This window comes from Natator depressus, chromosome 7 (genome assembly GCF_965152275.1).
Source record: "Natator depressus isolate rNatDep1 chromosome 7, rNatDep2.hap1, whole genome shotgun sequence".
Lineage (NCBI taxonomy): Eukaryota > Metazoa > Chordata > Testudines > Cheloniidae > Natator > Natator depressus.
This window is the reverse complement of record NC_134240.1, coordinates 87,459,899-87,474,373: the sequence shown is the minus strand read 5'-3', so window position 1 is coordinate 87,474,373 and position 14,475 is coordinate 87,459,899. Positions and strand designations below refer to the sequence as shown.

Here is a 14,475-nt window from a genome sequence, read left to right as displayed (position 1 = left end):
GTACTTTGAAGTTGTGGATTAGGAGGTGGGGAGGGAGTCTACTTTTGAACATTCTGCAAATCTGAATAAATACTTGTACGCTGAAGATTTATTTTGATGATATATGGTGGAACAGTTGAGCTGATCTGCTGTCATCATGAATTCCCTGGTTATGCTGATTTGCTTTAAGGGTTTAAGGTTAATTTTAGGATAGTTACTGTTCACTGGACACTTGTCTCCCACTGAATGTTGAGGTAAATCACTTTTGCGGAATGGCTGAATGGACTAGAATGGGATTTGGCAGAATACAAGGTTTGAATGGTAGAAATCTAGGTGAACAGTTTAGATTTCCAGTCCATTTTACTATGAAGGTGATTCTTTCTGTAGAACCACTTATCCTGCACAGACATCTAGGTCACATCGCTTCCACATCTGAAGAGTCTGGTTTCCGTCACTGTAATAGTCTAATCAGGATCTGATAGTATAATTCACCTAAGGAGGGAAATGGATTGAGTACATAAGACCAGACATTTCCTCAGATTTTATTTAGAAAGTGAAGCTTTCTGGCCCATTGCATAAATAGAGAGGAGAGGTTTTGTATCTGTTGTACAGCAAACTCTAGGCACTATATTGAAGAAAGTTATTAACCCAAAGAGCAAAAAGGGACTTACATGGCAGATAGACTAGGCTGAGAGTTGGTTGTTAGAGAGTATTTTCTGAAGCCTTTCTTAAAGCAAATGCATGCAGTCCTCCTGAGTTATGAAGTGAGCTCTCAGAGCCTAACAGTGTTCCAGAGCACACTGGAGAATTTGATAGGCCTTCTGAAGAGATTCAGCTTTCACTAGCCAGTCATCTAAATAAGTCAGAATAGTAACCTCTTCTTAGTGATGGGCAATCAAAGAGACTCGTAATCCTTAAAATATCCATAAGCCTGAAAAAGAGGGCTGTATATTGTAAGGTTGGTTGTTGGTCTTGAAACTTAGGTATTTCTGAAGAGAACTGCAATAGGTATATGGTGAAACGCATCTTGTAGATACATGGAAGCTAAATATTCTTCCTGCTGTACAGCTGATATTACAGAGAGAACAGATTACATTTTTAACTTCTTGTACTCTAGAAAGAAGTTTAGTCATTTGTGATCTAAGAATGAAGACTCCTGATTACTTCAGCTCTAGAAACAAACAACAGAGAAAAACCCTTTGTCTGGCCAATCTGTAGGGACAGGAAGGGTAGCACAAATATACAAGGGTGTTGGATACAGTTGTTTACAACATTTGTATTTAGAGAGCCAAGAAAAAAGGCGAAAACATTTTTGAGTTTGAGGGAAATGAAGCAAATTCTAACCACCATTTGAACCTATAGACAGACTCAATTTGTCTGATATTATGTTTTCTCATTCTGATAAAATGGTTAATTCTCTTCCTCCCTCAAAAGAATGAATTGGACGGGCAAGCGAAAGAAGTCAGAATTTGATTTATTGGGGTGGAGACATCCTGAATGTCATCTCTGCCTTTGAGACATTGATTACAGCATCCTGGGCCAGGAAAATTGAGCTGAATGGGATGGAGTTTGGGAATGTATCTATACTAGGGGGTAAAATATACACTTCAGGAAGAAAAATCTATTGCTTTATCACCTGTCTCCCAGAATGGTGAGGAGAGAAGCCTTGTTTTCTGAACATTAGTGGCACAATAGCAATAGACAGTGTTTTGTGTGCCACCACTTGACTGCTCATTTTTATGTATAGACAAATCTTGAAAATGCCCAAAGTAGAATTGGCTAGAATGTCACAATCCAGTTTCTCTTGAATCTGTTCTGAAATTATTTTATGTGAAGAGAAGCCTTCTCAACTAAATAATAAATATTCTGATGAAAAAAAAATATATGTAAAGATGCTGCCACCCCCTGGCCTCTCTATCAAACATCATCTTTAAGATTGTTTCCATTTTCTTGGTTTAATAATAAAAACCCACACCTTTTGAGGAAATTAAGTTTATTAGTGTATTCTGCAATAATGGAATGGATAAGAATAAGGATCCCAGATATTCTTTTTCTTTTTAAGGAATTTATATATTGTATTAAGTACAAATGAAGAAATATTTACTATCAGGTCTTCTCCTAAATATCCTTTCTTTAAAACTGGAAACACCTGGACATTTTTTTTATTTTTTCTGAGAGTCAGAAAAAAACCAACCCCTCTTTTTATGATAGTTGGAAATAGAGAATTCTCAGAGAAAGTTAAGATCATGAGCACTGCTATGATTAAATGCCCTGTGTCCTCTGTGCTAAACTCCCTCAGGCTGGTGTCCTCGGGTTCAGTAATTGACTTTGAAAAAGACAGATGATGCCTACTCGAGTTACAAAACCTTAGAGAGAATATGCTTCAATTTCCTTTTCACCTTTCAGGGCATGTCAGAAGAGAAAGGCCTGTCAGGTTTCTTAGCACAAGAGAAGGGCACTTCCTTGATGGGCAGAAATGGCTCTTGCTCATATGTTTAACGGGAGATTGACCTCTGTAGAAGAGGGTTCACACAGTGGCTGCAAAGACTGGCTTCTCTGAAATCCTTGTTGAGGTCTGGATCCCAAAAACAGAATTAAAGCAGGGATGTCTAAGGTCACTTAGGACTCCCATCATGGTGGCAATGGAGCTGGAAAAAGTCAACATGTAAAATTTTACTTTTGCTGACTCTGGAGAAGTTTATGGAAAGCCTGCATATTTGTAAGAAGTGGAAGGATACATGCATCACAGGATTTTGCAGCTGCCGGGTCTTGCTGAACCCATGTATCACAAGAACACAGAATCTTCTCTGTCTGGCTACTGTGACAGAGCAATTGGTAACAATCCTGTTATATTTTTCTGTTTTTCCCCATTGTCAGTCATGTTTTGAAAAAAAAATACTCCCCTGAGGAGAGCTGCACATCAGCTCCTCACTGAGACAAAGTAAAAACTCAGTCACATGTGCATTAGCAGCAGTGAACTCCTGTGTTTTGAAAAATGCTACAACAGTACTTTCACGTGACTTTTTGATATATTTCCATAATTTTGTTTTGTGTCTGCATATTCAGTGAAATCTTAGAGTACACAGCAGTTTGGTCAGATTAGATCTGCCTATGGTGTTGACATATCGAGCCAAATGGAAAACATTATACCTGTTAATGGCAAAGAAAAGAGGAAAGAAAATCCTGCCTGTCATGAAATATCATTTTTATACAGTAGAAATTTTCACACTGAACAGTATTATTACTAGTCCAGGGAAAACATGCCATGCTACATCTATATACTTTCAACAGCCTGAAATTCTGATCTTCATATATCTTGTCAGAAAAAAAAAAATCCGTGATAAACTGGAACCAAACTTCACATTTCTCACAAGTGGACCCATATTTAAAAATGAGATATTCTATGACTCTAAAGCAGACCAAACAATTCTAGTATTTTTCTTTTTTTTAAGCTATGAAAAGTCTGAACAACCTGTTTAATGTGACCAAAGGCAATAACTGGGAGCCAAAAACTGCTGCTTTCAGTTAGCATTTTATTTTCTGCTATAGCAGCACATCACTATATGCTATGATATTCTAGTTGTGAGGAGGACCTGGTATTTATTAATTAACAAATAATCCAAAATACTTTGAAGTTTCATCTTCTAAAAAATATAAGTAATCACAGAAGATAGGGTTGCTAAAAATACCAAACTAATTTAACTATCTCTGTCTGAGGCTCATTTCACATCTGGACTTCACATAGCATTTTGTGATGCTAACTGTGATCCATTAATTAAGACACTATAGATTTTCTATTCCTTGTTTTAGGGGGATTGAAAGTTTATGTTGCTTTCAAAGTTCAGTGAGATATATATGCAGTTCTATATAGTTAGAGGAGTCTTTCAGAGTATGTCAGAATCAAAGAAATTCATATACTTGTTATAAACTGGGAAATATCTATTTTTAGAGAGTATGGTGCATGCCTCTGTGTGTGTGTTCTTGTGATCGGTTACTTCTATGGAGGTAGACCATAACAGATTGTTTGAGGAACTAAGCACAGAAAGGTAAAACAATGGCCTAGGTATTGTGTCAATATTTTAAAAGGGTAAACAGAATGGTCTGGGTAATTATAGGCCTTACAGTATGACACTGATCTCAGGCAAGATGGAACTGCTGATACATGATTTCACTCATGAAGAATTAAAGGAGGGTAATATAATTAATGCCAATCAACATGACTTTATGAAAAATAGATCCTGTCAAACTAACTTGATCTCTCTTTTGGATGAGAGTACAAGTTTGATAAAGGTAATTGTGTTGATGTAATATACTTAGACTTCGGTAACGCATTTGATTTGGAACCACACATTTTGATTAAAAAACTAGAACCTCATAATACTAACATGATACACATTAAATGGATTAATAGCTGGCTAACTGAGAGGCCTCAAAATGGAAATGAAAACTCGTCATTGAGCAGATGTGTTTCTACTGGGGTCCCACAGGGTCGGTTCTTGTCCCAACAATATTTAAGATTTTTATAAATGACCTTGAAAGAAAGAAAGAAAACATAAAATCATCACTGATAAAGTTTGCAGATGAGACAAAAATTAGGGGAACAGTAAATAATGAAGAGGACAGGTCACTGAGAGAGAACAATCTGAATTGGTTGATAAATTGGGTGCAGTCAAACAATATCCATTTTAATATAGCTAAATGTAAATGTATACATCTAGGAACAAAGAATGTAGGTCATACTTACAGGATGGGGGGGACTCTATCCTAGGAAGCAGTGACTCTGAAAAAGATTTAGTGTGGGGGGTGGATACTCAGCTGAACATGGGCTCTTAGTGTGATACTGTGACCAAAAGGGCTAATGTAATCTTTGGATGCATAAACCAAGGAATCTTGAGTATGGAGTAGAGAGGTTATGTGACCTCTGTATTTGGCACTGGTGCAACTATTGCTGAAATACTGTGTCCAGTTATGGTGTCTGTAGCTCAAAAAGGATATTGATAAATAGGAGAGGGTTCAGAGAAGTGCCATGAGAATGATGAAAGGATTAGAAAACATGCCTTATAGTGATAGGAGCTCGATTTATTTAATATAACTAGAGAAGGTTAAGGGTGACTTGATTAAAGCCTTTAAGTACCCTACAGGGGGAACAAATATTTAATAATGGGCTCTTCTCTGTAGCAGAGAAAGGTATAACATGATCCAATGGATGGAAATTGAAGTTAGACAAATTCGGATTCGAAATAAGGTGTACATTTTTAACAGTGAAGGTAATTAACCATTTACCAAGAGTTGTGATGGATTCTCCATCACTGGCAATTTTTAAAACAAGGTTGGATGTTTTTCTAAGAGAGATGGTGTAGAAATTATTTTGGGGAAATTCTATATCTTATATTATATATAGGATGTCAGGTCAGGTGATCACAATAGTCCCTTCTGGTCTTGGAATCTATGAATCTATTAACACTAAGGGTATGTCTACACTGCAGAAAACCCCTTGTGGCAGCGAATCTCAGAGCCCAGGTCAACTCACTTTGACTCACGTGGTTTGTGCTAACAGGGCTAAAAATAGCAGCGTAGATGTTCCCACTTGGGCTGGATCCCGAGCTCTGAGATCCTTTTCCCTTGCTGGGTCTCAGAGCCCAGGCTCCAATCCGAGTGGGAGCGTCTACACTGCTATTTTTAGCTCCGTAGTGCAAGCTCAAGTCAGTTGACCGAGGCTCTGAAACTCACTGCTGCGGTGTTTTTGTTTTGTAGATGTACCCAATAATACTAGAGGACTTTGTGGCCTAGAAAGGGTGAGGGTTAAGCCAGGGGCCAGAGACTGCCTAGGGTGTCAACGAAAACCTGACAAGCTGGAAAACACACAGAGAGGGAGAAACTACAGCAGGGATGGTCTGTTTCTTCCTGCCAGAGACTGATAATACTCATGTGTGAAGGCTTTTTATTGTTTTTCCTCTTTGCTCTATGCATTTTGTACTTTAGGAGTGAGTAAATAATGCTTTGTTTTGAAGACAGTGTTTCTGTGTCACTGAAAATGTATGGTGTCCATAGGCCAAGTCTTACAGGTGCCAACACAGAGTTGGACCTGTGTTAACATGGTTCGGAAGCCTGGGGCTGCAGCCTAGCGATCCAGTCTAAATGGGGCCGGCTCTAGGTTTTTTGCAGCCCCAAGCATAAAAAAAAAACACCTCCGAGAGCACAACTACAAAAGCAAAAAACAAAAAACCCAAACACCCAGAATGCCTCCCCTGGAATTGCACCGCCCCAAGCACATGCTTGGTTTGCTGGTGCCTAGAGCCAATCGTGAGTCTAAGAGTGGGTGGACACCTGTTTCCACCCAGAGCGAGGTGCAGGAAACCAAACCTGTCACCTGAGGGCTGCACATGAGATAGACTAAAAGGGGTATAAGATAACAGTTTACCTTGTAGCCATGACATTGGTGGCAGTTGTGGTGGGATTCAAATTGTGACAGTGGTAATTTGCAGCAAGTGACAAACAGCAGTAAAAACAAACATTTGCAAAGGTAAAGCAAAAGGGAAAGTGATTTGTTATTTTTGGGAAGAGACAAGGAAAGAAAAGTTAGAGAAAATGAGTTATGCACAGCTCCCTAAAAAGCAGTCATGGAGATATGCAGAGGCAAGGGAACAGACCCCCAAAGCTAAGCAATTCACAGTTAGTTCAAGTGCTACACTCCAATAATTGGCACATATGCAGCAACCAGAGCAATGGCCTTGTCCAGACTCAGTTCCCTAGGACAGCAAAGCCTGGAGTGGCAGATTTAAAGGGAAAAGCTGCAACATGGGGGAAAAAAAGTTGGAGCTGGAGGAAAAGAAGCATGCAGGTCAGGAGAAACAACATTGGAACCAGGGGCGGCCCTACCGATTTTGCCGACACAAGCCGTTGCCGCCGAATTGCCGCCTCCGCAACAGCGGCGGAGCTGCCGCCGAAAGCCGCCGCGGGACACGGACTGACGCCCCATTCTAAATGCCGCCCCAAGCACCTGCTTGGAAAGCTGGTGCCTGGAGCTGGCCCTGATTGGAAAGAGAAAAGAATATGCCCGCAGCAAACCCATTTGGAAAGTGGGGACAGACACCATACCTAGCTCCTCAAGCAGCCTAGATTCTAAAGGCACATCTACACTGAACACGCTTTATGGTAAAAAGAAAAGGAGTACTTGTGGCACCTTAGAGACTAACCAATTTATTGAGCATAAGCTTTCGTGAGCTACAGTTCAAGTGAGCTGTAGCTCACGAAAGCTTATGCTCAAATAAATTGGTTAGTCTCTAAGGTGCCAGAAGTATTCCATTTCTTTTTGCGAATACAGACTAACACGGCTGCTACTCTGAAACCACTCTTTATGGTGGCATGTAGAAGAGATAACCTGCATGCACCCCTAGCCAGGGTATAAATAGCAGGGTAGATGGTGAGGCACTGCTTAGTGAGTGAAGACACACCTGAACCCTTAAGGCATATACCCTACACCAGTGGTTCTCAACCCCTTGAGGGTCCGTGAGCAGGTTTCAGGGGGTCTTCCAAGCAGGACCAGTGTTAGACTTGCTGGGGCCCAGGGCAGAAAGCCAAAGCCCCACCACATGGGAATGAAGCCCAGGGGGGACCCTGAGCCCCACCACCCAGGACTGAAGCAGAAGCCTGAGCAACTTAGCTTCACAGTGCCCCCATGGTGTGGGGCCCCTGCCAATTGTCCTGCTTGCTACACCATAATGCCACCCCTGGCTTTTACATGCAGAAAAGCTGCTGTAGTGGCACAGGTGGGCCATGGAGTTTTTAAGGCATATCAGGGGGGCCTCAGAAAGAAAAAGGTTGAGAACCCCTGCCCTACACAGCCCTCTACATGCCAAGTAGTGGTTCTCCCATCTACACTGCTCTTTTACCAGCATAGTGTCCACTGCCTCGCTGCTCCTGGAGCTTTTACCCTCTGCCTTGCCATTTCTGGATCCTTTTGCTGCTTTCTGTAGCTACACACCACAGGGTGGATGCAACCTGCTTTTCACTGAGGAGTACACATACTCTACACACCACCACCAGAGGTGTGCAGTGTAGATGTACCTTAAATTGTTACCTAAAACCACTGGTGGGGGTGACATGTATTTTCAGTGCTTTTGAGATGAGTTGGTTTTATTGAATTGGGTGGTTGCTGGGGACTTGGAATGGTATCTGTCTCCCTTACTGATGGACAAGGTCCTGGATACTTTCCCCGTATGGTCAGGAAGGACTGACACCTGAAGAATACAGGGGGAAATGTCAGTGGGGAGCAGCAGCCCCAAATCAGCTTGGTTTTCAGACAAAGGAAAATCTCAGGCTAGCCTCCTAAGAATTCTAGTTTCATTTTTATATTGAATTATTCTGTTTTGGGTTTCAGTGGCAAAGGTTTGCATAGCTCTCCTAAAATGTAAATGTATAAACAAAACAGCATGCTGGATTAATCAAGGACTGGAGAAAGGTGATGGGAAACTAACCAAGGTCTGCCCACAATCCCATAATCGTTCCATAATCATTGAATGTTCGTATTAAAATGATAATCTGTGAAATAGTTAGCTATGCTCACAATATAATTATCATTAAGCTTCAGAGCCAGTGGGCACTGATGAGACACTTGCTTTTATATACCCTTCTTAGGTTCTACGACAGCACTTCATCAGAAGATTTTCTCCGTAACCTATCCTTTACCTCATAAAGGTAAGTAATAAAATATGCTTACCCCTACTGTAGAGGTTTTTTAGATTCTGCACAAATATCCATCCATTTGAAAGTAACATGAAAGAATTAAAATAGTACCAATTTTACACAAAGATCTAGCTTCTGTTACAGTTTATATTCCATCTGACTACACTTTGTAAATTTAGTGAGATGTTTTCTTAAATGAAAAAATACCAAAGACAACAGAAATAAGATCTCCAAAATGAAAACTCTCTTCTTAAACCACCAATTTGAAATTTCCTACTATTCCTTTGAATTTCATATTGCTGTTTTAAAATATAAATCCTCAAAATGTAAGCTTTCCTCATCACCCCCTTCTGTCAGATTTTTGCAAATTTATTTTGTAGCTTATTACTTTGCTTCAAGAAAGCTATTGGTTTCAGAAATATTTATTCAATTTTCAGCTATGGTAATAAAATGCTCATTATTGTTATTTGCCTAACCTATTTACAATTTTTAAGCTACTGTACTTCAGTGTAGCTGAACTGAAGTTAATACTACTACACTGATTTAAACCACCTTGTAACCTGGATCATTTCTATGTTTTGGGCATTACCATAATACAAACAAACAATAATAATAGTAGTAATAATCTAAAGGCTCACAGACTAGCCTACTTCATTATATACTCTAACAACTTAATAAAACCTGAAATTAGTAAACAAAAAATACCAATGACCTCAGACTGAGTAGTTTGCTACATTTCCTAGAAATATAGGGCTCATAATGCAGTTTTCTGTAAACATGAATCCCTCATTTTCAAGGAGGTATAAACCAGCTGTAAATATTTGTTCCATATTCAGATGTTGCAAATTAAGCAGTCCAAAGGCACAAGTATTGTTGTTTACTAATTTTCAAGAAAATTCAAATATCAAATATCAAATTGTTAGAGTGTAAAATAAAGTTTGCTTACCTGTCACCCTTTTGATGATTATTATTTGTATTATGGAAACACTCAAAAGGCCTCAGTCGAGATTGGGACTCAATAGTGCAATGTGAATGGTGTATATCGGCTGGATGAAAATTATCCAGATTAGAGTACAGCTAAGGTTTGTATACATGGAGACTTCGCTTATACCTACAACATCAACATTTTCAAAAAGGGGTTAAGACTAATCTTTACACAAACTATCCTTCACTCTAGGCAAATCATGGGAACTGTGCTCTTAATGGGAACAAAACTTCCAAATAATCACTGTTTTAACTGTGCCATTTTCAACCCATGAACTTTTCCAGTGGATAGTGCCTGCTAATACCCAGGAGCTGTGGAGAGGTTTTATAAGTCAAAATGGAGGCTGGGACAAGATTGTGCTGACCAATAATAGCCTGGCTAATCTAGAGAAGTGGCTTGCAGAATGTTTTGCTATCCTGTCTAGATCAGACTGGAAAAAGATAAACATTTGCATATTATTTGTTGATGTGACAGTTGGCTGGTCCCTCCATCGGTCAATATGAATTTTTGGTGCCTGAAGCACAGTTAGATTTATCACCAAATATCATCGCCTTTTTGTTTGTTTGTTTTTGCTCCAATTCTTGTTTCTATGTTTTATTTTAAACTTTTCATAGTTTGGGGCTAAATCATCCCTGCCTGGGTTAAAAGTTGTGGGGAAGTTAGTTTGTTTTTAAATCTTCACAAGGATTCCCCCTTGTAATTCCACAGTGACTCTGGTTCAGAGAACCTTTCCCTCACCATGGATCCCTCACAGTGTGACTCTATTGGAGCCATGTTGAGACATAATTCTCACGTCTGTAGTGGCCCTGGCTGGGGCAATACAGGGAAGGTAGTATAGCACAGGTATGGGTATGGGACAGAAGAGGGAGACTTACATCACTCCCAGGCAAGTCAACTCTTCACTGTGGCCTTCCCAGTTCCCATACCTCCCTCAGCACTGACTACAGACCTTGCGGGCTCTGTGCTACAGCAGCTGAGTCCCACATCAATGCAGAAGATGGGATCTCTGTGTTTAGAGGTATGCACCACATATGGAACTAATAAGAGTATGATGCAACCAATTTTTAGTAAGAGAGTTCCATTTTGCGGTTGCTATGGCCATGGGAATAGATAGGAGCAGGACTGCTTCTCCTACCTCAACAACCAGGATAGCAGAGTGAAACAAGACAGCATCCTGTTCTCCAAACTGATCACCCCAAGGTAAAATACAGGGTTGAGCAATGGAATAACAGAACTATACTTCTCCAGTCAGACGCCTTTTATTCTTTGCACATCTGCTCTAATGAGCCAGACAATGGAATTTGGAAATTCTATGCTAAATTATACCCTCCTGCAGATTTATACAGGAGAGAGGATTAAAGGGAGCCAGGGAACTCTGAGAAGTTCACCTCAAGAAAATTCCTTCAAACTGTTCCTCCCAGTGGGAAGGATTTGGAGGTCTGTGAAGAAGGCATGCCGCACAGCCTCCTAAACTTATGTATCCCCAGGATCTACAGATAAAGAGATCCATATCCAGAACTTATGTATGGTGATGTCAGTGCAGCTCCTGGAGCCTACTTCCCTCCCAGTCCTCCCACACTTGTATATGTGCACACATACCCCTCCACCCTCTATCCCCTTTCCCGAGGAGTTGCAGGTTAACAATGCCACAGTTAATGATGCTTCTACTAGCACTGACTTAGGCAGAGACTTCCACTGTGACATTTCCCCCCATCTTCTTGGCCATGCATTCATGGAGAGGTGGATATGTTCAGGCAGAGGTGGTATTCTCCCCTCTGTGTAACTCCAGCCAAACTAGTTTCTTCTCCTCATAGTCGTCAACACTTTCTGAAAATCAGTGCCCTTTAATGTGTCTCATCTTGTGCACACAAAAATTGAGGAGCCACAAATAATTAGTCACTTTTAAAAAAACTGGTCTGAACTGCTACACTGATGTTATAAAAGCTTTCAGTACACCAGCATAATCAGTAAATATGGTCAGTCTTTCTATGCCTGGGTCCAACCAATTGTCAAGAGGCATAACATTCAATAACATGAGACTGAAAATGAAATGAGTACATTGTTAGCCTCTTGTATCATTACAAATTAGTACATTTTTGTGATAATTTACAGTGATAATAAATTTAAGACTGTGCAGGAAGCATCACAGAGTGGCATTAGCAGCACACTGTAATAATCACCAGCATACGTAAAATAGGAGTTCAAAGAGCAGCTGTTTTAAATGTATCAAAAGAAGTACTAGTGATGGAAACAAAACACTATACCTGTATTCATCCTGGGTAAATCGTGGAATTACTGAGGGTTGCAATACAGCAATTTCTACAGTGGTGGTATTGAACTTCACAGGATCACCATCATCGTATGCAATGACCACTAGCTATAAACAAAACAAAAGTCACTCATTTAACATGGATAGAAATATTTTATGTCGATTTCTATCCAGGGTACCCTTACATTTTCAGGAGCTCACAAACCGGATATCATTTTTTAAAAATGCAAAACAGATGTTATCATAAAATAACATAGGGACACAATATACAGGCAAAAAAGGCAATGATAACCAGCTATAGGCTTAACTGATCATGCAAAGTTCAGGAAATCTTTAAACACACGTATGCTGCAAACTTCAATTCAAGTCTCCATTCTCTTATACAAAATACCAGCTCCAAAATACAGTGACAGCCCAAAGTACATTCTTTAAACTATCTAGTGGATTTCCTTAATATAATATTTGATCAAACCAAAGATAGGGTTGAAACCATTTCAGCTCTTCTACCATAACATGTAAATCCCACTTTTACAAATCCTTATTTTGGAGATTCTGCATCCCTGTGGCTGATAATAGGCTATCACATGTTGTCCCTTTTTACAGCTCCCCAACTTATGGACGTTATCCCCCAAGAGCAAGGCTGTCTCATGATTCAAAACGGCACATTAAATGTTGGCATGCCAGCATGACTTTGGGAACCTATATACATTTTAATGCTATTTTGTAATAAGGATTTTCTGTTTTCGCTGATTATAGATTGCCATCTACCTGCAATCTGAACATGATGATTTCACCTGCTGTACCATGGTGTTTTTTAACATTAAATAATTCCCTCAAAAAAGCTTTTCAGATTGAGAAAGATCAGATTTCCAAATTTTCAACAAAACTGTGAATTCAGTGCAGTTGAAAGGAGACAGAATTCAAAATTGAAGTCCTATACCCAAAGAACAAGTAATGCACTGCAGACAGCAAGGTGAGCCCTGTCACCCCAGACCACTACTGTGCTAGAATAATAAATTAGAAAGATCTTCTTAGATAGTAAGGGTACTTCTCTTATTCTGGTTTCTGTTCACGTTTATTGCTTATTTGGTGTCCATGCCTAAATCCTAGATCCCTCAGCTGAGACAAACCAGGTTGCTTGTAAATAAGATCATTTATTCTCACTCTAAGCTGAGAGGTTTGAAGCACAGCTGTCAACTAGTAAGAGGAGAACAACCAGGCTACTGAGACGGAAAATGATAGGACAGCCTCCACCCCAATACCTCTGCCCCTAAGGTCAGTTTTATTTCAAGAATTCACCACTCTTGAGTTACTCTGCACCTCACTCCAGCACAGCCCTTCTATCCCCCTTCCGCATGAGGCCCATCTCTTCACAGAATCAGTAGGGTCAGTGCAGAGACAACATATGTAGGAATGTAGCTGCCATGTCTCCTATAGCTGTGTAACTGGGCTTCAGAATTTGACCGCTTAATGGAGAATTCATGGGAAGCATACAGGGGTGATAGAAAGCCTGTATCATATTAATACTAATGTGAGCACAAAATAATTCCCCCTCTGGAAAATTTTATCCATGTATTGACTCAAAAGCAAATCAGAAACTTTTCATGTTGTCAGATTAATCCACAGAATGCAACATTATTCATGCAGAAATGTGAAACCGTGACTGGACAGGTTTATTTCATTACATTTAAAAATAAACAAACATCTCTTCTATCCTAGTTTCAAAAATATATAAACCAAAGGAAGGGGAAAAACATGACTTAAGGATATTTTGACAGATGGTATTTTCCACATCAGGAAATTAGACATTAAAAAACCCCAATCATTACAAGATACATTTATACATTTTTCTCCCATTGACATTTTGTCATTTTCAGCTAGGAAAAAGTGTGATTGAGAAAGAGCTATTATAACCCAACAAATCAAATGAAAAACACTAATTGTTCTACATTTGAGCCTCCGTCTTCAGGTACAATGAAAACAATACCACAAAAAATTTAATTCTTAGTCAAATTATTCTTTGCCATCAATTTATTTTTTTAGAGTATGGCTTTAATAAACTGAAAATCCCATCAAAGTTTCATCAAAACTTTATGCTGAATTTCTTACCACCATCAGACAATTAATAGAAACAGCATTTTCATTCTAATTACACTTTTTGATAGGCTTTATACAAGACAAATACGTAGAGAGATACCCAGTACTACCTCTTATATAACTTTCAGAGAGACGGCTTCTCTTCCCCACCCTGCTCTTTTAAGAGAATCTTAGACATATCTGGAATCAAACTTTGCCCTGACTTGCACTCTGTATGACTCTACTGAAGTCAATGGGTTTGGATAGAGTGTATGGTAGGGGAGAATTTAGGTGGTTCTTATTTGCCTTGAAGATCCATTCTTCCATCCGTTCAAAACTATCATGTCACAACCACTATCAGAGTGCCTAACTGGAGGAGGCTTTGCCTGTCTGACGGCATCTAGCTACTGCATAGCAACACTGCTCATTAACAGACCTGAGAGAGATCATTCTTAATTTTTTCCTCCAGAAACTGCACAGA

General features: G+C 39.6%; 1 protein-coding gene across 1 annotated transcript in view; it reads right to left on the bottom strand.

Moving 5' to 3' along the window:
* PCDH15 (protocadherin related 15) overlaps window positions 1–14,475 on the bottom strand; it is a 1,310,198-nt gene that overhangs the window by 147,739 nt on the left and 1,147,984 nt on the right. Inside the window, exon 25 of the mRNA XM_074958998.1 lies at window positions 11,914–12,026. Coding sequence (XP_074815099.1) covers window positions 11,914–12,026 — 113 coding nt within the window. The remainder of the gene's footprint in view (window positions 1–11,913; window positions 12,027–14,475) is intronic.